The sequence below is a fragment of the Neolamprologus brichardi genome, chromosome 23 (assembly GCF_056152115.1).
Source record: "Neolamprologus brichardi isolate AB-2024 chromosome 23, ASM5615211v1, whole genome shotgun sequence".
In the NCBI taxonomy this organism is placed as follows: Eukaryota; Metazoa; Chordata; class Actinopteri; order Cichliformes; family Cichlidae; genus Neolamprologus; species Neolamprologus brichardi.
The window spans coordinates 4,489,713-4,517,192 of NC_142125.1; the positions used below are offsets into that span (position 1 = coordinate 4,489,713).

The 27,480-nt window shown below is 42.3% G+C and overlaps 1 protein-coding gene across 2 annotated transcripts in view; it reads right to left on the bottom strand.

Moving 5' to 3' along the window:
* Positions 1–27,480, bottom strand: part of agbl4 (AGBL carboxypeptidase 4) — a 359,352-nt gene that overhangs the window by 135,707 nt on the left and 196,165 nt on the right. For both annotated transcript variants that reach the window (XM_087836562.1, XM_087836561.1), the window contains exon 5: positions 24,143–24,359. In XM_087836562.1, coding sequence (XP_087692688.1) covers positions 24,143–24,359 — 217 coding nt within the window. The remainder of the gene's footprint in view (positions 1–24,142; positions 24,360–27,480) is intronic.

The window sequence follows — 27,480 nt, forward strand, 5'->3', positions numbered from 1 at the left end:
TACAAGGTCTTAAATAATCAGGCCCCATCTTATCTTAATGACCTTGTAGTACCATATCACCCTATTAGAGCACTTCGCTCTCGCACTGCAGGCCTACTTGTTGTTCCTAGAGTATTTAAAAGTAGAATGGGAGGCAGAGCCTTCAGTTTTCAGGCCCCTCTTCTGTGGAACCAGCTTCCAGTTTGGATTCAGGAGACGTGCACGATCTCTACTTTTAAGATTAGGCTTAAAACTTTCTTTTTTGCTAAAGCATATAGTTAGGGCTGGACCAGGTGACCCTGAATCCTCCCTTAGTTATGCTGCAATAGGTGTAGGCTGCCGGGGGATTCCCATGATGCAATGAGATTCTCTCACCCCAACCGGTCGCAGCAGATGGCCCCGCCCCTCCCTGAGCCTGGTTCTGCCGGAGGTTTCTTCCTGTTAAAGGGGAGTTTTTCCTTCCCACTGTCGCCAAAGTGCTTGCTCATAGGAGGTCATACGATTGTTGGGTTTTTCTCTGTATGTATTATTGTAGGGTCTACCTTACAATATAAAGCGCCTTGACTGTTGTTGTGATTTGGCGCTGTATAAATAAAATTGAATTGCTCAAAGTTGTAGAAATTTTCCAGTCCACCGATTTAAAGTTAGATCACGGACAGACAGGCGCATGCTCATGCGTGATTTCAGATAGTAACTTCTTTTGTTACTTGTGTTTACTGAAGTACAATCATTTTTTCCCTCCACAATCTAATAGTCACTCTGAGCCTTTCCTCTTGCTTTTCCCCTTTCCTCTGTCCTTTTTTTCCAGCTCATTACTGAAGGAGGCAAGACAATGGATCACTGTGACAACGCCAAAGTTATCATCACCTTGCTTGATTATACTTCTTTGGCGCTTTTTTCTCTCTCCCCTGCGCACATTACGAACACACACCTACGAAAATACAGAGAGTCGCACACACACAGACACGCAGAACATTTTCCTCAGATGAGCAGGCTGCCGGGGGTAGTGTTAGGGGGCTAACTGAATAGCCATCACTCTGATAGAGCGCCTTCATTGAGGCTGTAAAATTAAACAGCCAATTTCACCTGGTAATTGGATAGTGAAATATTTGTGGTCAAACTCCCCGCCATGAGACAGTAGCAGGGAAGAGAGCGAAAACAGGGCAGATCATCACATTTAACCGTCACAATGGTGAAAAATCTGCCAACCTTATATGACACCATACATAGCTAGCGTCCACTTGTAAATGAACTCGCTTTCAGAATGAGAACACGGAGAATTTGCTCACATTAAACAGCAACAGCTTAAGACACGGTTGGACGGGCGATGGTGTTGGTATTCACAGTAGCGGGAGTGATGAGAAATTTCTCAGGGTCAGACATTAAGAATTCTTTCTGTTAGTCTCTTCCAAGCACCTTAAATTGCCATAAATATACTCTAATTAACAAGCTGAAGCTCCTGTGAAGTCTTTCAAGCCGCTCACACTTATTGCAAAAATAGCATTTACAGTACAGTGTAGTTTTTCTTAATTACCAGCATATGAAAGCGGGAATAAGGGGGCTATACCAGCAGATGGTAATACCTCAGGGGTTGAGCTTCTTCTTTCTCGACATACTGTGTTTGCCAATATAAACTGCGGAGACGCCACCCTTGGGTGATATGAACTCTGCATCAAGGAGTGAGTGCCTTTGCTAGGATCAAACACTCAAATGAGCCGTGATGATGAGCCTGGTGATACACGTTGCTGTCTCCGAGCTTCGGCCACAGAGGGCTTTCTGCATCAGCCCATCCCTCCTTCTCCTCACATTCGTTGCCCTTAACCTCAGGCTTGAACGTTTTGAACTTACTTCAGAAGACTTTTACATTTTTTTTTATTAAAGATTTTCAGTGGACCACATGCTACTAGGTTAATTGGTACTTTTATATTTTTGACTGATGTGCTGTGGGTCTGTTGTAATGTCTGGTTGTGGCAAAGCGTTTTCATGTGGGGAAAAAAACAGCAGCAGTTATATAAATAAAGTTCTTCACTCTTGTGGCTGTGTGAATTATGACTGTTGTCTCTGGAAAACAATGTGAGTACTGCTATTAGCTGCAAAAGCTTTTAGGGATGAGGACTGAGTGGATAGTTAGCTGAAACTGTGTGACTTTGATATGCTTGTTTGTTTCCCCGCTTCCTACCAACATCAAAACATCAAAAATGCTTCTTATCACACTGACCTTTTGTCGAGTCGTTTCTTTAACTCAGACCCCAACCCTTTCACAGTTAAACATGTTTTTTAATGTCTAAACGCAATCCAAACCCAAATATACACTCGCTGGGCACTTTATTAGGTATACCTCTGCAGTACTTATTCCTTTAGAACTGCCTTAATTCGTCAGGGCACATATTCAACAAGGTGCTGGAAACACTGCTCAGACATTTTGGTCCGTATTGATGTGACAGCATCACACAGTTGCTGCAGATTTGTCATTTCAGAAAACCAGTTTGAAATGACTTGAGCTTTGTGACACTGAGTGTTATCCTGCTGGCAGCACACTGTGGTCATAAAAGGATGGACTGTGGCATTTAAACGATGCTCATTTGGCAGTAAGACGCCCGAAGTGTGCAAAGAAACCAGCCTGAACTCTTCACAGAAGGCAGAATGAATTCATGCTTTCAAGTTATGTTCACTAAATTCTGACTTTACCATCTGAATGTTGAAGCAAACATTGAAACTCATCAAAACAAGCAACATTTTCTGGTTTTTTATTGTCTAATTTTGGTGAATACGTGGAAAGTATAGCCTCAATGCCTGTCACCGGTCTTCTGCTGCGTAATTCATCTGCTTGAAGGTTATGTTGTGGATTCAGAGATGCTCTTCTGCATATCTCTATAGTAACATATGGCTATTTGTTTTACTCTTGCTTTCCTGTCACCTTGAAGCAGTCTCGCTATTCTCCTCTGGTCTCTGGCATCAACACTGGCATATCCACTGCACAGAAAACTCCCACTTAGTGGATATTTCCTGTTTGGTAGACCATTCTCTTTAAACCCCAAATATAGTTGTGTGGGAAAATCCAAGTATATCAGCAGATTCTGAATGCAGACCAGCTCGTCTGGCACCAACAACTACGCCCAATGTTCAAAGTCACTTAAATCAGCTTTCTTTCTCACTCTGATCCTCAGTTTGGATTTCAGCGGCTCGTCTTGACCACGCCTACATTTTTTTAGTTGCTGCCACATGATTCGCTGATTTGTGTTATTATTAGAGGTACTTAATAATCTATGCTAGTGCTAAGATATCAGGCAACACTGAGTTATTGCTAATATTTATACAGTCTGCACAACTTCAGCTATCCAGTGGCATAGCATTAATTCAGCCGAGGAGCAAGGCACAGGTATTGGTCGATCAGATTTATTCATAAATTTCCACTCATGCCAATCACCTCCTTATGTAAGTGAAAAGTTATGTTTCTCCGATGATGCTGGACAATTAGCTTTAAAAGCAAAGTTAAATACATGTATGTAAAGGCAAGAGAGATATAGATACTTCTTCCGGTGCTGTAGTTCTCGTTCAGTCCGCTGAAACATGCACGCAGTAAACACTAAGCACTATGGGAAAACCACCAGACAATAACAATTCAGGCTGCTTAACTTGCACATCAGCAGTCTAGTCAGCCAGCCAGCCAAGCAGTCAGTGTCAGAGATGAGACAAGGCCATAATCCAATTCTGGTTTTTACACGGCGTCATGCCTTTACCTTTGACAGCGTGATTGATGTGTATGTAAATGTGTTTTGAGGAGGGCTGTGAGCAGCTAGTTAAAGCAGACATTTAGGGCTGCTCTGTCAAAGATGAATGGAGGGAGGAAGAGAGAGAAGAAGAAGAAGGAATCCAAAATAAAGACAACTATTGATCCATGAATGAAAGAAGATGGACATTGAAGGAGCCCCAGACAAGGCGTTATGTACCTCTTGAACGTCACTCTGCATTCATGGGGAGGCTGCTTGACAGCTCCACAATAGCATACTATTGGGAATCTCTATCAAACACACACCAAGCAGAAAAAAAGGTACTCCTTTTAAGGTGTCCTCTCTATTGTCCTCTCCCAGCCTGGTCCTTCTTTTTCCGTAACCATTCTGAAAGTCAATAGAGAGAAACAACTCAACCCTGAGGTCAATACACTAAATAGATAGCAGATTTCTCTTAAGACCAGTGAGTGTGTCTGCCCGGTGTACAAGTGTAGGTCTTGATTTGAAAGGGTGAGTTCCTGTGGCTGTGTGCGCGCAAGCTTTCTTTTGCGTGCTCTCACACGTCCCTGCGAGATTGTCATGTGGGTACTAAAGTTTAGCAACTTTACCGGAACAATAGGTGACAGGAGCCTCAAATCTGCCCGCTCGTTTCCACAGCAACCAAGCAAAGACGAGGGAAAAGGGTGGGGACGCGAGGAAGGGGGAAACAAGTCTTCTCTCCATCACTCATGCACACATCCGCTGCTATTTGAAGCCATCAGTCACCGTAGTCAAGTCTTTCTCTTGAAACTTAGCATGCAGGGAGAAATCTGTGTAACTGGCACCGGTAATCTGTCTGGATATATTGTCAATCTATTATCCAAAGCAGTGTGTTGAATGCATTCATTTTCTGTCCTTCGTAATGGACAACTGGGCTGGGGAAAACTTCAAACGATGAGACAGAAACGATAGATTATGTTGATACAAAAACGTGATTCTGGCTACAGCAAACTTTTAAAGCCCAAAGGAACGAGCAACTGTGACGCTAATTTAATCAGATCAATTTAGACGAAACTGATTTGATTAGGTGAAAGCGACACTGAGTAGTGATGTGCAGATTGATGCTGAAATATCGATTCCTCCGATACCAATCATTTATGATCTAGAATCGATTCTCACATTAAAATATCGATATTTTAGTAATTTAGGGTAAATTTGTAGTTTATCATTAACAAGAACACAGTGGAAAGAAACTATATCATTCGGATTGTCTACATTGGAAGGAACTACTTCCTCTTCCATCTTTCATAGTCGTGTACGAAATACGGCTGTATAAATGTGTCGCAGCCCCTTGGCGTGCGCACTCACAACAATGGCTGAGCGTAATTGGAGTTATGTGCGGACGTATTTTACATCCACAAACAGCCGAGACGTGGATGCATGTTATCCCCTTTCCTCTTCCTGTTGGCAATTGACTTCATCATGCGACGATCAGTTGACCAAGCTGGCATCGGTGTGCCCTGGCACGAAGCGCGTAATCTCACTGACTTGGACTTCGCAGATGACATCGCCCTGCTGGGCTCGACTCAGGAAGACCTCCAAAAGTTGACCACGGCCCTGCAGAGGGAGGCGACGAAAGTTGGATTAAGAATCAGCGCCAAAAAATCCAAGGTACTCCGAGTTGGCTATGCACGTGCCCGCATTCCTGTCATGATCAACCAACAACGTGCTGAAGAGGTGGAGAATTTTACACATCTTGGCAGCATCATCTCGAATGACGGGGTCTCTGATCGGGATGTCGACGCCAGAGTAGGGAAGGCAGTTGGTGTCCAGCGACGTCTCCAACCTATTTGGAACTCGACCTCCCTGAATGTTAGGGTCAAGATCAGACTATTGAACTCTATCGTCTTCCCCACTGCACTTTACGCTAGTGAAACCTGGCGCTCGACAAGTGCAATTATTCAACACCTGAATGTGCTTCAACAACGTGGCCTGCGGCGAATCCTGAGAATTTCCTACCGGGACCGAATAACAAATGAGGAGGTCCTACGAAGAGCAGGCACCCGCCCATTAGCCGATGTTGTTGCAGAAAGGCGCTTCCGCTTTGCGGGCCATATTTTACGCCTACCCACTCATCGCCCAGCTAAGATTGCCATGACATGGCGTCCACGCACTGGCAAGCGAAAGCAAGGCCGACCAAAGACCACATGGCGTCGAACATTCATGGACGATCTGAGAACTGTCGACATTGCCTGGGATGAAGCTGACGCAGTCGCTGCTGACCGACATTGATGGAGATCAATAGCTGCCCGATGCGCCGCCCGGCGTAGGAGGAACTAAGTATTAAGTACTAAGTAAAATGGCAAGAAAGTGAGGTGTTGTGGCAACACCACAAATTTGTCAAACACCTCAGAGGAAATCATATCAGAGAATATGACGAGCGTATGTTGAGGCGAACTGAAGAAGAGGAGTGGACATGGACAGGTGGTGCTAGGGCGAGACAGACGTCTCTCACGGAGTCCTTTAGTGCTGCAGGCAGGCAACGTGTTCAAATAGCGCACAACTTCAGGTTTTTTATTTCTATATGACGAATTCTGCATTATTAAGTGATAAAAACAAGTAATCTGATGTTCTGTAATCATCATGACGCTATAATTTGAGATACAATAAAAGATACAATAAATAAAATAGGTTTTTGTACAAAGTATCGGTATCGGATCAGTATCGTCGATACCGCCATGAATTTTACTTGGTATCGGATCGGAAAGGAAATCAGTGGTATCGCACATCACTAACACTGAGCCATATTAGCAGCAGGTTGTAACAGGACGAAGCTACATAAGAAAGGGAAATAATAACCAAAATTATGGAGCGTAATTAAACTGACAAAACACTTTTATATTAATGAAAAGTTCGCAAAACTGAGCATATGCATAATGCACCGAGCTGAAGAAAACATCACTGGGAACTTTACTTGACTTATTGATTCTTTTGGGACTAATGAACAGAGCCTCAATGGTATCAGTGGGATACAGTTCATTGCTTTTGACACAATTAGCATTTAATCAATATCATTACTAATGTAGTGGAATTAGTTTCTCAAGTATTCTTTCACTGACTTGTTTTGGCTTGTCTGCCTGCCGCTCCACAGACATAACAAGCTGAAAGTATGTATAAGTGTTGCTTACTCATTAAAGCACAGTAAGATTTTTTTTTTCATTAGAGAGATGGGTCCTTTCAAGCTCTGTCTTCCACAAAAGATTTGAAAAGGCAAACTTGAAAAGAGAAGACACACGTATATGACATGTCTCTAAAGTATGAGGCAAACAAATGGAAAATGAAGACATTTTTCTTTGAGACTATTGTTGATTTTCTTCCCCCCTCCTCGCTATCAATACGAACTCCTTGTATAGAAATGGAGAAATGGATTGATGGGAAACAGAATACTCATTTCCCATAAAATGTTTCCACAGACATCAGATGGCATCAAACAATGAGACAGAAAAACCAAGAGAAGGAAGGAGGGACAGTGGGTGCAGGAGAAAAAAGAGACCCTGGATAACTCCTCCATGCCCCCTTGTGCCCCGTAGACCCAGCACCCTGCTCTCCTGTGACTCTGATGAAAAGGAGGCTGCAATCCCTTTCAATTTGGCCAGTGAGCCCCAGTCCTGTTAAAGGCAATCGACTGGCAGAACAGAGGCACTATATCATAATATGCAGGTGCAGACGAGCCCGGCAGAAGAGAGAGGGGACACATGGCACCTTAGGAGAGAGAAAGGGACTCTGGCATCCATCTCTCTCGCACTTAGGCTGACACTCAACCATGGGGGAGAAATACACACACACACACACAGGCTGTGGCCATGCTGCAGTGGGGGAGCGAAAACACGAGAGGCGAGAGAGAATAGAAAAGTGGAGGAAAAATGGGACCTATCACTTTCTTCATTTTTTCTCCTTCTCACTTCAGGTTAAAAAAAAGGACAGTCTGAAAGAGAAAATGTATTTTGTGGCGAGTGGTATGGCAAAGAAGAGGGGAAGGAAAAGGACCTGTCTGGAATGAGAGCAAGGTGTTTGTTTGTGGTGACTAAATGCCTCTGTAGATGCGGGGGAGACCAGTGGCTTGGCTAGAGCTGTTTGTTATCGGGGGTCTCCAGGCCCCCCGGGCGTGCCGAGCTGCTGGCCCAAGCGAGAGGGGCTGAGCCTGGGGGAGGGTGAAGAGCCAGAGCCCTTGCCCGGGGAGAGATGAGAGGCCAATGGGCTGGAGAGGGTTTCACATACCACATGAAAATTCTGATTTCTCCTAAAAATATTCAGCGTATTGACATTCGCTGCCATTTCCTGCCTGGAGTGTAATTAAACGTCTAGTACCCAAGTGCTGTAACCAAGCCGTATAGCCAATATACTTAACTGCATCTAAATGTTGACTCTTCCAGGCTCCATAGAGTACATCGCTGAGTGCTGCACACGGAGATTGAGGACTTGTGGTACACACTTGACTTGTGAGAACATAAAGCATTCATACCCTTTCATCCACTTGAGGGCCCGTGCTGTACGAACGCTGGGGAAATTGAAGCTCAGAGCTTATAGTACAGGCTTAGGTCAACAGTTTGATAATATGTGACATCTGATCTGCTTCATACAGAATTCTTAACAGCCACACCGTGTTGAATTGTGAGGTCTATAACTGGAGGCAAGGATAAAACCCCAGAAAGTCTGCAATTGTGTAGTTTAACCATGACCTGTCAGTTATGCTCAGCTTTGGCTCCAGCTTATCACTAAACACTGAATCGTCCGAGTCTAAGACTTAAAAATAGCCTAATACAGCAAAAATACTAACCAGCGTGGATGCAACAAACAGATTGTGGGCTACAGTATTTTGCAGAAATTCATTCTTTGAAGTTTTAATAATGGTGAAAATCAAGTAGGTGTTTTCAACAATGATCAGGCTCCAAAGCACGACAATCACAGTGCCAGCACAAAAACGCTGCATATTCATTCAGCATATACTGGCAACATCAGAAACAATAAAAATGAACAGGAACACGCTTTAAATCACTTTCATTTGTTGAATCCAATTTGGATTCCACCGACTCTGCCAACATTAAAAAGCAAAAAGATGAAATAAAAGTTTGCCACAGCCTCTTCACCACCTGCTGCTGTTTAATTACCAACAAACAGAGATTCAACATCATACCTTCCACCTCACATGCTGCCTACACTACACTTAAATTGTTTGAACAGTTCTGTTTGCCCTTGCCGCTATTAAACAAACAAACAGCACGCGAGGACGTCCAAATGGATCACAGTGCTGAAAGATAACGCACACAGAAGTCACGTGTCTGCGTCGAAACGCGAATGGGGACCCTGGACACTTTTCTATAAACGTCAGGGAGTTTAATAAAATCAAATCTTGTACATATGAACTATATGGACTCACATTAAGCGATACTAATGCCACCACTCTCATACATAGGAAACAACATAATAAATTAATTCCCCAGGAAAACAGTACTGTGAAAGCCACCCTCAGTTGTTTATAATTTGCTGGGGATATTGGAAAAAGCTGCAAATAGAAATGGAAATACAGCATATAGGGCAAAAACAGTGTTCGCACAATCCTAAGGAGGTTGAAAGTCAAAATTTATTCTTCAAGTCTTTAAGGTAGGGGTCTCGAACCCTCGAGGGCGGTGTCCTGAAACTTTTCCATGTGTCCCTGCTGCAACACACCTGAATACAATTAGGTGGCAATTCAGCCATTTGATTCACGTTACGGCAGCTCATGAGTGAATGAACACGGTGCAATAAATGTACTTTTAGAAGTACATTTTTCCAAACACGTGCATTACTTAAATTTTGGGCGATCGTGGCTCAAGAGTTGGGAGTTCGCCTTGTAATCGGGAAGGTTGCCGGTTCGAGCCCCGGCTTGGCCAGTCTTGGTCGTTGTGTCCTTGGGCAAGACACTTCACCCGTTGCCTACTGGTGGTGGTCAGAGGGCCCGGTGGCGCCAGTGTCCGGCAGCCTCGCCTCTGTCAGTGCGCCCCAGGGTGGCTGTGGCTATAATGTAGCTGCCATCACCAGTGTGTGAATGTGTGTGTGAATGGGTGGATGACTGGATATGTAAAGCGCTTTGGGGTCCTTAGGGACTAGAAAAGCGCTATACAAATACAGGCCATTTTAAATTTACTTGAGTAGGGTTAGGGGTTGCCACAGCATGCAGTCAGCTTCTATACTCTTGCTAATGACCTACTAATTTTGTTCAGGTGTGTTGCACCAGGGACACATGGTTTCAGGACACCGGCCCTCGAGGACTGGAGTTCAAGACCCCTGCTCTACGATAAGTTTTAGGTAGTGGACAGGAATCACACACTTTCCAGGTGCTATTACACACTTGATAATTAACCAATTTTGCAAGATCCCGAACACCACAACGCTGGGTTTTCTAATGGCTGCAGACACTCACTGTTGTACTTCTCTCCTCACCACCTCTGTAAATATTGAAGATAATCTGATTCAAAATTTTCAGATCCATCCTGAAAACCTGTTGCCACTGATTTGTGTAATTTGGCACACCTCAGCCTTTTGTCTGCCTTCCTTAAGAATGGCTTCTTGACAGCCACCCTTCAACTGAGATCATTTCTGATGACACTTAGCCAATAGTAGATTATCCACTGAAGGGTCTGATGCAGCTCTCGTGTCCTGCATCAGGTCTTTGCTGGATTTTTTTTCCCATTTATTCATTTTTTTAAGAAAATCACATTGACAGAGACTCCAATTTCTTCTTTTCTCCTCTAGTTGTCCAGTATTGTCAAATTTTTAAGTACACACTGCACATCGTGCTTTTTTTGGTCAACGACTCTGGGAATCCCCTGTTGATGCAAAATCATATTTCATGCATGTCAAACTGTTATATTTGACATTTTAGTAGAGTCAACAAAAAATGGGAACAAATTATGCATTTTTGTGACAGACTGCTAGTAACAAAGTGCCTAAAAATACCACTTAAAACTAGTTTGTTGCTAAAGTTGCACAGTTTTCATGTTCATCCATCACATTGTAGTGAGAAAATTCTGACATGTGGCAAATATCGAGCCTGCACCGTAGTATTTCCGTCGCTGTTTTGAATGACTGAAAACCTTCACTTTAACAGGCAGATGAAGCCAAAAATCTCACATATCCAAAAAGGTCTTAGATGTGAAAGGTAAACCAGCCCTACTTATAATGCACAACCCAATTTCCTCACCACGGATGCTCCTATTTTCTTGGAGGCTATTGTCTGTTATCCATTTATTTTCTGCTGCTTATCCAGTTTAGGGTCACGGGGGACCCTCGTCAGGCTGTCCCAGGGCTAGAGCAGACCATGCAAACTTTACACAGAAAGGCTCCAGCCAAATGGCGGATATTAACCCAGGACGAAGGTGCCACTACATGCATATAAATATCTGTTTCCAATCCAATATCCAGGATATTCATCGCTGTTAATCGTGACCTAGCTGGACTGCATTCCCTTACACAATACCACATCCATTTTTTATGCTTGATGTAAGTGTAATTCAATACTAAAAATTGCTCTTCATAGAATAAGCTCCCCATTTTCCATTCACATATTTACATTAATATGATTTTTTTCGTTGCTGTAATTGTTCACGATGTCCGTTCTGGCTGCAACAAAATCCCTTCCTGAAGCGATTTCAATGTAAATGACAGGAGACATAATCCACAGCGCTCATGCAAAGATAATTTTCCATAGTTCAGCAAAAAGGTAATATGAAGCTTCAGCAGTCTGAGTAAGCCAAACCAAGTGGATATCTTCCAGTTTTAAAGCCTTTGTAGAGTGAATTTTCTTGTTCGTGCCACATCTCAGCAAGTAAACTCTGCTTACACTGAAAAGAACGACGATTTCAGTACGCCGTCGCTTTAAGACGGCGTCTCTACGTAATTAATTTGGCCATTGAATCAGCTGATTCAATTAGTGACTCATACCTGGCAGGCAAAGCAAACACAAAACCACGCATGCATCTGCGTACATGCTTACATGCACGCGCGCACACAGAAGGACACATATGAGCGGGCCAAACTTTATTCCTCGCGAGCAACTTTTGACAAGTTCGCTTCCACATCCTGGAGTTGTATTTAGACGTGCAAGAAGCGAGTGCTGGAGAGCAGTCATGTAGAAAGAGAATGCTGTTACTGGAGTTATTAACAGGCTCCTGTGTTTCCCCCCTCTCAGCTGAGCTATTCAGAGCATAGCGTTCCTCATCTGCCACAAACACATGCCGACAGACAGACGCAGCAGACGGACACACCGTGCAGCCCCTCGCGCTGTGCAGTAATATGTTTTTTGCCCATTTACAACAAATTAAGTTTCCCTCAAAGTGAATTTCAAGCTTGGCTGCCTTTGGAGGGCGAGCAACTCTCTTTTCATTAATTTTCATTCTTTCCCCCGAACAAATGATCTACTGTACAGCCCGCTCGGCGTTACTCTCCTCTCCCTGTCTTTTTTTTGTCCTCTTGTTTTCTCCCCTCTTTACCTTCCTTTTCCTGCTTGCTGGTGAATTTGGGCAATGGAAAGCAATTACACTGTCAGAAAGGTGTATTCTGATTTATTAAAAGTCTTGAATGCTATCTGTTTTGTTCCTCTTTGTGTCCCCTCTGGGGAACCGAGTCCTGACACCCAAATGAGACAGAGTGAGCGCTCGCTGCTCAACGCTCCATCCTGAGAGTCATCTAGAAAGCGACGGAGTAAATATCCATTGGCAGAGGAGGACAGATAGATGGCTGTAACGCAGCTGAGAGGATGGGAATAGATTTGCCTGTGAAGCCCAAGAAATGGGAGACGTGAAAAGACAAAGAGAAGGAGAAGGAGAGAGACTACTACAATGAATCGCTTTAAAAATGTGTCGTCTTTCATTTCACAAGCCGCATTCTCCTTTTCAGTGCACCGCACACCAGTAGACATCACCCCTTTGAGAGAACCTCTCATTAGCTTAATTCCTATTTATGCAAAAGCAAAGGAGGCTAGAGAAAGAGGCTGAGAGAACAGAGAAAGAGAGACGGAGGCCTAAGCCATTACGGTGTGAATAAGTTCCAATTTCCAAAATAAATATTATCTCTGTCTGGTAACCCGAAATCTGTGTGCTTTTGTGCCAGCTTTATAATAAGGATCAACAAGGGGTCAGCATTGCGTGAACATCACACATCCAGCTCGCAAAGGTTCACCTGTGACACTTTAATCTATTTATCCCTCCTGTTTTGCCCACACACAACTGCTGGACTGTGTTAAACTGTAAAGTTAAACACAGCGCAGACACAGACGCCCTCGCTTTCACAGCAGGCTACACATTAACAGCCGCGCATCGTGCGCTCCCCCCACCCTCCCCGCGGTCCTCGGCACCTCTCCCTCATTACTGCGTTCTTGATCACCAGAGAGATGGAAGAGATGCAAGGGTGGAGATGCGTAATAAAGCATCTAGTATCCTGGGGGAACCATTGGTTGAAGATATGAGGCCATACAGCACTATAACATAAGGACATAGATCATAAACCTGCTTATCTTCTGCTCCCTCTGGATCGGCCTCCTTAGACAAGCATCCGAGGCTAAAGGACAGCCACGGCTTAAGCTTTTTTCTCAGATTCTCGCGCCAGCCTACATGATATTCAGAAGCGTCTCGTATATTAAGGGTCACTCGCTAATGAAGCAAAATAGAAAAGCAGAATAAAAACAAGAGCCGTTGCCAAGAAACCCACAACGATACGACGACGACCTTTCCATCTTTGAGGAATTTCCCTACAGTTGTGATGCCGGGGCCACCGTAGGCAGTGATTAACATATTATTAGACGATAAAGAGTCTAGCTCTTTCATCCAGATATCTAATAGCTGCTGCCAGAAGAAAACGGAAAGCCTCCCGAGGCCAACGGAGAACGATTTATGACAAATGCAAAAACAAGGAAAAGGGATGGCAAAGAGGTAACGCGAGGACCTGTAAAGTTAACGGCAGGGAAAGAAAAAAGAGAAACAAAAGAGAGACTGCATCAGAACTTAGTGGAGGAAGAAAAAAGTATAGGGAAAATTAAATTTCCACCCGCTGATAGAAGTGTACGCCTCGTCCTTTGCGTTTGCATTTTCCTCTTTAAAATACATTTTTCTCCTGTTTGATGTTAAGGCCACAGCTAATGCATTCATGAACAGTCTGCCACTAAAGGGAAAAAAAGTCTGTTATCTTGTGCTGTTTACCTCTCAGCTTGGGGAAAAGCAGTTTACTTACTCGAGTGGCGCCAGCTTGCTTGGCTGGTGAAGTGCTCGTGTCTGTTTTGAATATATGCTAACCACAAATGAATTTTTCGGGGGGGAAATATAGCTAATATTTCCGATTGCCTCTCGACCCATCTGTCTGACTTGTAGGTACTGTAACGAGAAGGGGAAAATAACGACAGCGTGATGAATGCGGCAGAATGTGTCGCTCGCATACTAATATGTGGTCAAATCTATTTGTGTCGTGATGGCTTTCAAACAAAGACAGTCTGGACTTTAACCACTGAAACTGCATCACCTCACCACATCATGCTGATGAAGTCCTGATTGGCTATTCAGGGGCTGGCCTTTGAACGACACAGTCACTTGTTTGAGGGCTCTCTTCATTACAACCCAATCACAGAGCCATTCACAGAATAGCTCTAGTGTCAAGAACTCAGATATCAGAGCCTGCTTTCACAGAAAGTTGGCATGAATTAGTTACTGTAATTAAAACTGGCACTCTGTCACAATGGTGCTGTTCTATTAGTTGATGACAATGTATGATGTGTGGAAAAAGCCTCGCTGGAAAAATATGAACGCCAATCACTGTGTTCAGTAGTGAAGACACAAGTGCAGCTCCTGCTGTGTCTGATGGCTCAGTTATTACTCATAATATATCTTTATTATTGTTTTCTAATACAGATTCTGCAGGTTTAAAACAGGAAGTCGAGATCACTTGTGAAATACACAACGTAATTATGAAACGTCCATGTAATAAGAGCGCTTATCAGCACAGCGGCAGTCTATGATGCCGAGCCCGGGGTTTGCTTCCTGTGTTTCCATCAGTTTGCCTAACCCGGCTCCTCCGGTGTGGCTGCTGACCTTCTCTTCTCTCCACGGCTGGAGTGGCTATTGATTGGATCTTGGCACACGGTGTACAAACACAGAGATAAGGAGAGAGAGAGGGAGGCAGCCAGGCAGATATAGCTGCACTGCCCACTCCACTCCTCATGCTCCAGATGCAGGAGGATGGAAAAAAAAAAGAAGAAAAAAGCTCTGTGAGACTCCACTCCCACTGAGCAGACACCCAGACATGGTACCTGAACACTGATAGCAGACAGGATTAGGTCTAAAATTCAATCACAACAGTCTAAGTAATGTTAAGTCACTGCAGCTGACAGTGACCACAGCTTTTCATCAACACAGCACAGGTGATCAATCATAATCTCGCTTTGATTTGTGAGATTTAAAAAAGAAGAATGGAACTGAGTGGATGTGACATCTCTGGACTGTGATTCTCAGATCAATAGTTTCACTTGATGTGGGTATGTGAGCTGAATCACAGTGTAACAGTGAGTAAGGACGGGGCCTGGTAAGGCTTTATGTTGGTCAGCGGCCTCTTCTCCCCCTCCCACCCCGAGGTTGCTCTTTTACACTTTCTTCCCATCTGGTCTACAGGCGGAGGCTGTGCTGTGTCAGAGGTGACTAACAGTGTCATAGCTCTGCCCTCCCAATACAAGAAAAACCTGAAAACGCTGCCGCTGCAACTCCTGGGCAGACACCGCTTACTGATGAGATAAGAAGAAAAACACCCAAGGTGGGCAAATAAGGTGCCATCAATTCAGCATGGCCGGGGGACACCTGAAGACTGTAAAAAAAATGAGGAGATGGTAGGCATCTTTTCAAAGAGGCTTTTTAGCAGAAGGTCAATAGCATGTTGTCTCTTCCTCTGTGTCTCCGTGGACATAGATGCCCCAGGGGGAGAAAGAGAGAGAGAGTTTTACTCACATGCTGTCAGGACGGTCGACAAAAGGAAAAGCTCAGACAGACAAGAACCAGAGGAGCAGATGCAGGGCCGTGAGCCCGATAGAGAAGGAATGGGAAGAATCCAAAACCCTCTCCTCTGGGGAGTAAAAGAAATTCTTCTGGTATTTGTCTTTGTGTGTGTGTGTTTTTATGGAGGTCTGTGTAGAGGCTTTAAAGGGCACGAGTGTTGAATGAATGCTGGGAAATTCACTTTGAGCAAATAATCAATGAATCAGTTTATACACACAGACCTACATGCTTCATATATACCGCTCTCAAACAATTAGAATCTCATCAAAAAGTTAATTATACATGATGTGGAATATTGCACTTGTGGCTTTAGTTTGGATGCTTTGGGGACTCAAAATGACTTACAATACAGAAACGTTGTTAATTTGCGTACTGAATTTGTCGGGGACGTTTGCGATAAATTACTGAGTGAATGCAGTGCACTGTCATACAGGTAAGACGTTTTGATAGCATTCGTTAGCTTGCCTCTATTATTGGGTCGGTTGTCTCTCGGCTCTCTCTCGACCGGTGGTTCAGGTCAGGCGAATTGGCGGAAAGAACATAGTCAGCAAACTATTTGGTCCAAGTTTTGGCATTGTGGGCAGGCACTAAGTCCTGCTGGAAAAAGAATTGAGCATCTCCATAAAGCTTTGGATTTGGAATTAATAAAATAGAGAGGATGAGCCGCTGCCAACAGCAGCAAATGACATGGCACTCTGAATCATCACAGGCTGTGGAAACGTCACACTGGACTTCAAACACGTTGGATTCTGTGCCTCTCCACTCTTCCAGACTCTAGGACTTTCGAATGAAATGCAAATTTTACTTTTAACTAGAAGGCTGAGCATCAGCCCGGTGCTTTTTCTCCTTAGTCCAGGTAAGATACCTCTGACATTGTCTCCTGTTCAGGAATGTCTTGAAATTCAAAATGATTCCCTTTCCTGAAGACGTCTGTGCGCAGTGGACCTACGCCAGGCTCAGACCAATCCTTATGAGGCTTCTTAGCCTGACTTTTCTTGACAATCCTGTCTTCAAGCTTGCTTGTGGACAAATTTCCCTTCCAGATAACTTTACACCAATGTATATATATATAACTAATATTAAAAAACCTAAAAGAATTATGTATGCTTGGAAATAGCAGTTTGATATTTTGGAAACATAGTGATAGACTTTCCTGCTGAGAGATGAAAAGATTGAGACCAATCTGATATCTGTACATTAAATATTCAATTCAGTTTGATTTACGTAGCGCCAAATCACATCAAGGTGTGCTGTGTTGTTAATACAGTATGTTGTATAAAGCCTTTGCTTAGCCTAGCTGCTTTACATGGATTTACATGGATTTAAATAACACTATTTCTATTTCTCGTCTAGCAGTAATTTTCTGGAGTCTCAATTGTTTGCTTGGTCTCAATAAACAATTACGAACCATAAGATTGTTGCTTTTACACTTTGGCGTTAAACAAATTTAGCAAAGATCCAATTGTGAGCTTTCATTTGCTTGTAAAGGATTTTATGTCCTCCCGTTGTCAGTTTTTAAGCAAAGCTAAGCTAACCAAGTTCTGGCCTTTAGAGAGCCATTTTTACAAGCACTGCAGCCCCAAAACTCGGGCTTTGTGGGGATCATGTGAGAACATAAATGTCCAATATGGCTGAACATTAAATGGTCTGTAACCAGCCAGCTTCCTACTACTGTGTGACTGGAGATAACAGAGACATCCTTTGTTATTTACACACAGGGTCTCTAATCAGAGATTTGCAAAAGTTTTTTCTTTGCGGTGCTTGCAGCTGTTTCAAGAGGTGAGGACAAAATATCCATGATGCAATGCATCGGTGGACATCAAACAGATTTCTACTGCTGTGAGCAACATGTGAGAAGGGACATCTCTTCAGTCAGAAGACAGAAATCATGTTAAATCTATAATAAAGTAGCCAAAATAAAAGCTTGAACGTGTTGCGTATTTGTTGCTCAGGGTTTTTTTTAGTACAGTTTGAAGTCAGTGTTATTTTCTGATAGCTTCCAGCTGGTGAGGTGATACAATACTTTAATCTATGCGTGAGGAAATGAAAGCATATATGATGATTTGGTGTCTCAGAAGCTGAGAAATGAACACATTTATCAGTATTTCTTAGATGGAAAAAAAACAAGATTGAACAGCTTTGCTAATATGTAAGCTAAAGTAGGAAGGGAGCACAAACAAGATTCTGACAAACATGCTTGCAAAAAAACCAAAACAAAGCTGTATTATATTTTATTACAATGTAACTAAATAAATGTAGTAAATATCTACAGTTTAAAGTCGATTAGGGAGACTTTAAGGGATTTTCCAGACTCTAATGTTAAGATAATAACTGTTCGCGTTCTCTTTTGCTTTTAATGATGATAAAAAGAAACAAGATGATAGGATTGTTTTCATCATGTCAGGTGACGTGCAGTAAAGAAATCTCTCGCGGGAGGTGCAGGGAGTTTCCATTCACTATTATATGCAGTAAGGAAAGTTAGGTGAATCCCAGTATTACTGTAAGGTCTTAATTAGCAGGAGAAAAACTGGGTGAAAGTGAAAATAATTCAGAACTGAGTATCTCAAAGTTATATTCACATCCTCCAGGCTTGCCCTTTTCATTCATCCCACATCTCTCTTTCAGTCTCTGTCCCTCTTTTTCAATCTCTCGCTTTCTCTCTTAATTAAATTGTCTTTTCCAGTGCACCTCAACTGGAATACATTCTGTCTGGTTCAATGTAATTTACACATTAAATTCAAATCACTCTGCTTTAGTGAAACCTGATTTAGGTTAAAAAAAAAGAAAGAAGAAGAACAACCTGTCTTATAAATCAGTAAACACTTAATAATGAAAAGAGCTGGAGGTAAAAAAAGAAAAAGAAAGAAGACAACTACAATTTTTCTGCTTTTTTGGTACAGTATCTGACGCTCCCAGTGCCGGCTGGATGGCAGAGATTTTATTCAGAGGAATACATTACATAAAACAAATTAGTCAGCAAGATAGAAGAATGCCAGTGCAAATGGCCCTGGCTCTTATTTCCATCCTTATGAGATAACTGTACCCATTAGAAGGTTAAAGCTATTGTGGTGTCCCTGTCGTTTCCATAGACTCTGCCTTGGAAATTACAGCAATCCGTCTTTAAACTTTGATGCAGCCAGAAAGCTCTCCTCATCCCTTCCCATCCCTTTCTCCCTGACCTGTATGTGTGGAGTAGCATATGTGTCTGTGAGAGACAAGGGCAGGTAACGGCAGGAGAAAAAGGGGTATGAGAGGGCGGGGCTAGGCTGTCTGCCACCCAGGACCGGAGAACATAAAGAGAAAAATATGGTCATAAAACGTCTCAATGACTATGAATACTAATACTGATCCTGTGAGCTAAATCTACCAAGCTTGCCCTCTTTCTGTTCCCTGCAGTTTTTCTCACAGAACAAGTCGCTTAAAAATGAAGCGAAAACAGTGAAGCGCAAAGGCTGAATTGTATAACTTACACAGTGTTACACACAACACAAGGATAGTATATATGGAAGACCACAAGAGCCACGCGCATAGAAATAAAGAATTCTGTGCTTAAATAATGAATTGTAGAATAAATTCTGCATTTGTAAATTCATTTTTAAATTCCAGTGTAATAAATTGATTTTTAAAATGCTTTTTAAAATGGCGATTCCACTCCTCATTTCAAAATCCATTTCCCTTTCCTGTTTGCTCAGGGATCAACTTTTGGATTAGCTGTTGGATTAACAACTTCATTTTAAAAATCCTGCTGATATTCAAATTAGCCACACCGTGGGATGTAAGGAGCTTTCTGATTGGTTGGACAGACACAGGCTGTCACCCTGGATTTTGCTAGCTCGTAGCTTCGCCCTGCTAAGAAGCGTGTGTGCTTGTACAAAGGTCGTTCAGCCTCGGGATTTACACTCGGCTCGACATGGATATGTGAAGAATGAAGGGACCCTGCAGCGCAACCTCTGACTGAGTGCCTGTTTTCGCAGTCTGACCACCTGTGAAGGTAACGTGCTAACGTGGCTAACGCTAGCGTCACGGCACGTAGCCCCGTTATTTTAAGGTCATCTTAACTTGTGAAAATTTTACGTCGCAGCTGTACGAGCTAGCTACATCTGTTGGAAGCTGCTGTGCTCTTCACAAATAAAGCTGGAAGCAGCTCAGACTGTTAGAACCAGCACTGAGCCCTGTTACATTTATACAGTGTTAGAGCAACGGCTGCAGCCTACAGCCTTTAAACTAGCGATTAAAATGCTGACAGTAAACTCGTCAGTCCAGATGTTACCACATTACTTTGTGATACTTAGAGTTAAAACAACGGAGACAGGCTGATTAAAATAACAGCTGTCAGTTCTCTCATTCCTTATATCAAGACTGGTGATCGCACTACTGATTTCAGTTCATTTAATATGTGAGTGCACAGATTCATTCTCAACTGGACATGAATGATGATCAAAGGTTGTATATATGATGAATTCATCAAATCCCAGCCTCTAACACAGTGCGCTGAACCTTAGCTTTGAATGTCCAGTATATTCTAATCAGTGCAATTTAAGCATTCACTGAACCTACAGTATCTACACCTACGCCCTAACAACCACAGTCTAATCCTTCAGCTGTGATTCACTAGACTGCCACTGACTGCCTGTCTCTTCTCATTATAGTGACTGTGTACCTCCACCCAAGCCGCTAGTGATGCGCGAATCATGAACGAATCGTTCAATACTCGAGAATCACTTTACTGACTCATGAATCATGATTCACAAGCCCAACTGAGTCACTGACTCATCCCTGTTGCTGTTTGCAGCAATGTATCTAGCTTATAATTAAAATTGTGGAGAAAAACACAACATCCAGTATCGTAACAAAAACATTCCTGCTCTGAACTGGAAGAAAAAACCCTGAGTAGAAGCTCACTGTCGCTACCCAATCCGTACCGGAAACCCGATCGGTACCCCGCATGCGCAAATCTTACGTCACTTCCTTTCTTTGCCAACATTGCGACATTCAATATATTTGAATGATACGGTTAGCGTCCAGTTAGCTCCTAGCATTTCTCAGCAGCTCTGCCTCCTTTTCGACTACCGGGACATTTAAACAATGGATAATCCGTTTACAAACAAATTCATGCTTTTCTCCTCAACAGAGAGCGTCCCCCGATTGAATAACAGCGCCGTAAAATAAGAAGATGGCGCCTAATTACAGAGTTAATAATACAGACTTTGTAATATCTCACGTGTAGATTCATCAGCCAGATTAAGTGTTTACTGACAATTGACAGTGTAAGCGGACATCATCATCACTATTCCAATCAACCCTCTCCACACAGACAAGCATAAACACACTCGATTATCACTAAATCAAATTTAACACACGTTTGTAATGACGCCAATTCAGTTTACAATAGAGTTCATTCGCTCGGTCGGCAGGTGGCAGTATCATCTTACACTGGGGAGTAAACTGCCATTAAACGAACAGAAGAAGAAGAAAACATCTGCACATGCGCAGTACGGATCGGGTAGACCCGACTTTGCACATGCGTAGTAAGGATCGGGGAGTCCCGATCCGTAATTATCTTTTTATTTTTTGTTTTTGTCTACATTGTACTGAAATGCTTCATTATTGCAAACATTTTAAGATATACTTATTATTCTTAACATCTTAACAGATACTCTGACCCATAACTATCGTAAAACGCAACGACCGGAAGTAGACACCTTTCGCGCATGCGGGGTACCGATCGGGTTTCCGGTACGGATCGGGTAGTGACACTCACATCAAGAAAATAGCTCCTCGGTTCACAGTAGCATCGCTCTGCTAACATGCTAACAGCACATTTGAGCTACTCACCCCCTCCCTTCCTGTGCTGAATCATAGAACGAACGAATCACTCACTCACTCACTCATCCCCTCCCTCATGGCTCACAGCTTCTTCTTCTTCTTGGTTGGCAACCAATGTTAAGGCGCATTACCGCCCCCTGGCTCACAGCTCAGTGGACAGTTAGATGAGAAAATATATATTTAACACATTTAAGGAAAATACTAATAAAATAAAAATATAAAAATATATTAAAATAAAATAAAATAAATGTTTATTAAGCAATTTTGATAGGAAATTGCTTAATTTTAGAAATGTTTTTGCTCTTTTTTGCTCTATAAAATAGTTGTTTTCTTTTAGAATCATTCATCTTAGCAGTAGGATTTATATGAAAAGAGAAACAAATTAAATTTGAGTGAAAATGTACATTTTTTGCACTCTCTGGTCGACTGACTCAGTGAATCAAATGACTCAAAAAACCCAATTCACTTTGGTGAATGACTCATTAAAACTCGATTCAGTAAAAAGAATCAAATTTACCATCACTGCAAGCCGCTGCCCCTTTTTCCATTCCCAGGATCTGTCTATGAAATCTTGCACCTAGTCATAGCACTCAGTCAGAGTTTCATGTTCATAGTTTGGCCTCATAGTTCTCAGTTCATAGCTTCCACAGTCATAGTTTACGGCTTTGTAATTTAACTAGGCACTGTAAATAAAGCACTGTGTTCACGCCCGTTTTGCCTCCCTGTGTCTGCATTTGAGTCCACACCCACAGCCTGGCCCTCTCGGCCCTAACAGTGGCCTCACATTAGAAGAAGATTTCATGGTTGAATCAGTGACTCCAAGGTCTCCGGATTCTGTGGCAGCACAACAACCCATCCACCACCGTGTGGTGTGAGGTGTTTTGTGTTTGGTTTTCATCCAACACAGCCAGGTATTTCCACTTTTGTTTACTTGCCTGTCCAAAATTTGTGGTGTTTCTTTTAGAGAGAAAAGGTTTTCTCCGGGCTGCTACTTACCCTCTAAATTCATACGGAAACAGTAAGTTTTTCAAAGTACTGCATAGAAAAATGTTCTTATTTACATGACTACATGTTTACCTTCCATGTCACTTGATGTTTGGATCACTTTAGGCACCTAAAGTACTTGTTAATAGTGGAAAGACTCCAGTTTGGGGGATAATATATTTTTTCCAAACAATGAAAAACGTCCTTATATTTAGACATGACAGCAATGGGCTATAAACATGGGTCTTCATTTAGAGCTGCAATCACAAGGTGTTGTGTGATGATTCGAGCGTACCGCCTTGTGATAACCTGACCCAGAGCCGCTGCAAACCGACCAAAGAGATACTGACTACGCAGAGTGAAGCATCTACGTAACAATGCAAGAAAACACAGACATACGAGGAGGGTTATGTGACATGGGAAAGAAATGCAAAGATCACAGCAGCGAACTGCAGGGACTCCGTGTTAACACAATGTTAACTGTGCGTCTATTTAATTGTGTTTTATTTAGAAAAAGTTTTGTGTTGTGTAAACAACACTAGTATAAATATAGGATAAGTAGAACAGCTGCTTTGCTAACTTGCATTATGTAATGACAGGCTAATTAGCTAAACGTTGACGTTGATGCTAGTCAGCCATATGCAGTTATAAATGCTTGATTAAACCGTGCCAGTCTGTTAAAAGAAACCCACTAGATTTATGTCATCTATTTTAGAATCATCACGACTCAATCATTAATCATATCCTGAAACGACGGCCCAAAAAGTGTCTCACTATTTCCCACTATTGCTGACAGTCGTACATCAAAGCAGCGAGTTTCTCTTTGACATCAGTGTAAGCTTTTACACCAAATAACCTCACCGAGTCAACGCTGCAATAACACAGAAGGATCTTACCACAAGTGTTACCATAATGAGAATATGAAACATCCAGTTTTACACTGTTATTATCATTGTAGGTCAAGAGATCTTTAGTTTATAGAGATATTACTCCTGCTTTTTTTTTTTAACCATACTATCAGCTGTTTCATGCCATGGTTTCTAATTTTCAGTCCTTTCTGCATTTCATGGTCAGGTGCTCCTTATAAATACCTGTACTTTCATAGTAACCCCTTGCAGCAAGCTTTCCCTGACAAATGTTGGAGGACAGAAGAAAAAAGTCGTAATCTCTCAAGCATTTCTAATGAGTTTTTCTCCTACAATTATTTGATAAGAGCAGACAAGACTTGAGGCAGCATGTATGATACACTAGCTGCTACTGCTGAGGTGAGAGCTCTGCTGATTACACACACAGCCATTTACACACACACACACACCCAGAGGCTTACAGTCTGTCATCTCAGAGTGCAACAATCCTAATAATAACACAAGAGGCTGAAGTTATGACCGGCAGGCACACCCGAGTTACCAATCTGGACCTCCTTAATCTGAACACACATAAAAAATATGCCTTATAACCCTTCCATCTCTAATTTTCACCACTACTCGACTTCTCTGCTCAAGCCATAACCACAAGCACCCCTCACACACTTTGTCCTCCAGCTGCTCACGGCACTTTCCAGCTCCCAACTCTTACCACACTGAGTCCCAGTTGTTCCCTCTGCAGGTAAGGCAGGTTCCTGCGCTCCAAGCTGGCCAGGTAATGCTGCAGTCTCGAGTAGGTGTAGGGGTAGCAGTAGGCAAACTGATACACGTCGTCCTCTCGGTCGAAGCAAAAAGCAAAAGACATGACATAGTTGCGTCGGTGGTCAGGGCAGCGGTAGTAGTACACATTTTTGGCAGGAAGCCTTTGCCTGCAACGACAAAAGATAAACCCAATACAGAGAAGGTCATTTAGAGTGCTGATTTCCGATTTTTTGAATGTTTGTCACACTTAAATGTTTCAGATCAGATAGATAACACATGTAAACAAAAACTGCTGTTTCTAAATGAAGGTGTGTTTTATTAATAAGTGGAAAAAACCCCAAACCTACATGAGAAAGGGTATTGCCTCCCTAAACTGAATCACTGAGGGTCTACCCTTAACAGCAACAACATTTGCGATAACTGGCAATGAGTCTGTTACGGCATTGTGGAGGAATCTTGGCCCACTCATCTTTGCAGAATTGTTGTAATTCAGCCACATCAGAGGGTTTTCGAGCATTTACAGCATTTTTAAGGTCATGCCACAGCATCTCAATCAGATTTAGGTCAGGACTTTGACTAGGCCACACTTTCTTAAGCCATTCAGAGGTGGACTTGCAGGTGTGTTTTGGATCATTGACCTGCTACAGAACCCAAGTGCGCCTCAGCTTGAGATCACGAAGCGATGGGCGAACATCTCCTTCGGAATGTTTTGGTAGACGGCAGAATTCATGGTTCCATTTACCACAGCAAGTCTTCCATGTCCCAAGGCAGCAAAACAGCCCCAGAACATCAAACTACCACCACTGTATTTTACAGTGCACTTCTTTAATGTTGTTCTGGGCTCTTTTGTGAGCTCTTGGGGGAGTCGTCGACGTGTTCCTGGAGTAATTTTGGTCAGCCTGCCACTCCTGGGAAGGTTCACCACTGCTCCAAGTTTTCTCCGTAGGTGGAAAATGGCTTTTATTTCTTGATTTAACAGGTCTGCCAGTAATCCAGTGCCAGTGTGTCCAGAGAAACTTTTTTCCAAGAAAGGTGGTTAATCACAGTTAATTCATGACTTAACACAAAACGAAGTAGATCTGGATAAGTTTTCTTTATTAATCAATGAAATCATAATTTAAAGAATGAATTTTGTATTTAGTCAGGTTATCTTTGACTAATATTAAAACTTGTTGGACAATTTGACGCACGTAAGCGTGACAAATATGCTGAACGCTCGGAAATCAGGAAGGGAATAAATACTTTTTCACACCATTGACAGGTTTTCAATCTGAGGTGCTGAAGGTTTAAGACAAGCAAAAATACGAAGAGCACTGAGACCAAAGCACTTTTCCAAGAAAACGGAGACATGTATAGTAATGGATACAGAGCACTTAGAAATCATAATGCAGAAATTGCATCAATGTGCCATCGTGACTACTTCCAGAGAAATAGAGTTCAGCTGGTAAGGAGGAACACAAATAAAGGAATGAGGAGGATATCAGCTGGTAATTATCTGCTTGGAAATGCATTACTTTTCTGTTTTGTTTATGGCGAACTCTAGAATTTTATAATATACAGTAATGTGCAAGAGTCATATCTTTATATTTTTCTAGGAAAATAAGAAATAGGTGCAGCAATTTATTGAAACGTACATGCGTGCATATAGGTCTATATAGGAGTCTAACGAGAACTGTAAACAACAGGAGGCCAATCCATGTATGAGACCGTTCAGTGTGTTTTTCTATCCAGCTATGCTTTAACTGCACTGCCAGTGTCTTTGGAGTAGTTGTGCTGAAAAATGAAGCCGTTGCCAATCAGACTCTTTCCAGATGTCATTGCACGGTGGATCAAAATCTGAGGGTACTTTTCTTGATTTCTTTTTCTATTTGCTGGGTTTCTTTCCTATTTCTGTGACTTTCAGACCCTTTTTATCTGCTGTGGATGGTTTTTTAGGCCTGCCACGTTGTCTTCTGTTGCCCACTTGTCTATTTTCCTCAAATATTTAAGAACACACAGCACATATGAAGACACGGGAGTGGCAAGACTTTTGCATGATACTGTATAATTGAAGCTACATAATTAAGAGCCAACAGTGAAAAAATACAAAGAGAACTGGTTGTGGTAATTAGTTAACACTGTGATTTAATGCAAAATTACATACATAACAAAATGTAACAAAACTCATAGACTTGGTATTCAATAAAAAGCCACCAGCAATATAATGCAAATAAATACAAAGACTGATGAATTATAAACTAACTGGATACATTCGACTATATCTCTCTTTCAGACTTGCTTTAAATCTGCATTCCTGACGTAGCATTTTAAAAGAGGCAAACATAAGCAGATTCTATTCAATTCAATTTTATTTATATAGCGCCAAAATCACAACAAAAGTCGCCTCAAGGTGCTTCATAGATACAGAGAAAAACCCAACAATCATATGACCCCCTATGAGCAAGTACTTTGGCGACAGTGGGAAGGAAAAACTCCCTTTTAACAGGAAGAAACCTCCGGCAGAACCAGGCTCAGGGAGGGGCGGGGCCATCTGCTGCGACCGGTTGGGGTGAGAGAAGGAATTTGGTTGGAAAAAATGAAAGAGAAGAGATGAAGGCCTGCATTGGTTCTGTATCAACCAATGCAGGCAAACAAAAAAATGATTTGTGGTAAAATCAGCAGATAAAGATCTTTCACTCAAAACAATAATCAGCCTGAGTGACACTTTTATAGCATGAGTATAAAATGAAGGGTAATCATCACCGACGCTCCTGCTAAATTAAGAAAAAATGACATGTGTCAAAAACAAGACAGCTTAATTTTGATGTCGGTTCAGTTGAGAATTTCTACAGATGATGTCTGTGACTTTCAAATGTGGCCAACTCGTGTTCCAACTCTGTAATTAAAATGACTTTCTGTGACCACAAAGGACTAAAACCTTATTGTAATATATCTTTTTTTTTTTAAATTTTTCAATGGTTTTCGGGTTTTTACTTTTTATGTCTCTAGTTATGATTTGAGCTTGTGAGAAACTAGAAGAGCTAGACGGCATTAGAAACATGTAAGCATCTCGTTTGGCCGTTGCGTGTGATACTAAGTGCTGTTGTTTGTGTGTTGTGCTTGTGCACTGTGTATGTTGGGCTTAGAGCTAAATAAAGCTGACTGATCCTGGCACCTTAAGGATGATCGATGGGGTCCGGGACAGCACTGCTGCAGTCCACAAAACTTCTCTGCCTACTCAACATGTTTTCCTTTACCGCTCTTCATCTGTCTGTCTTTGTCTTCCTCTCTTTCTTTTGTTTAGTATTC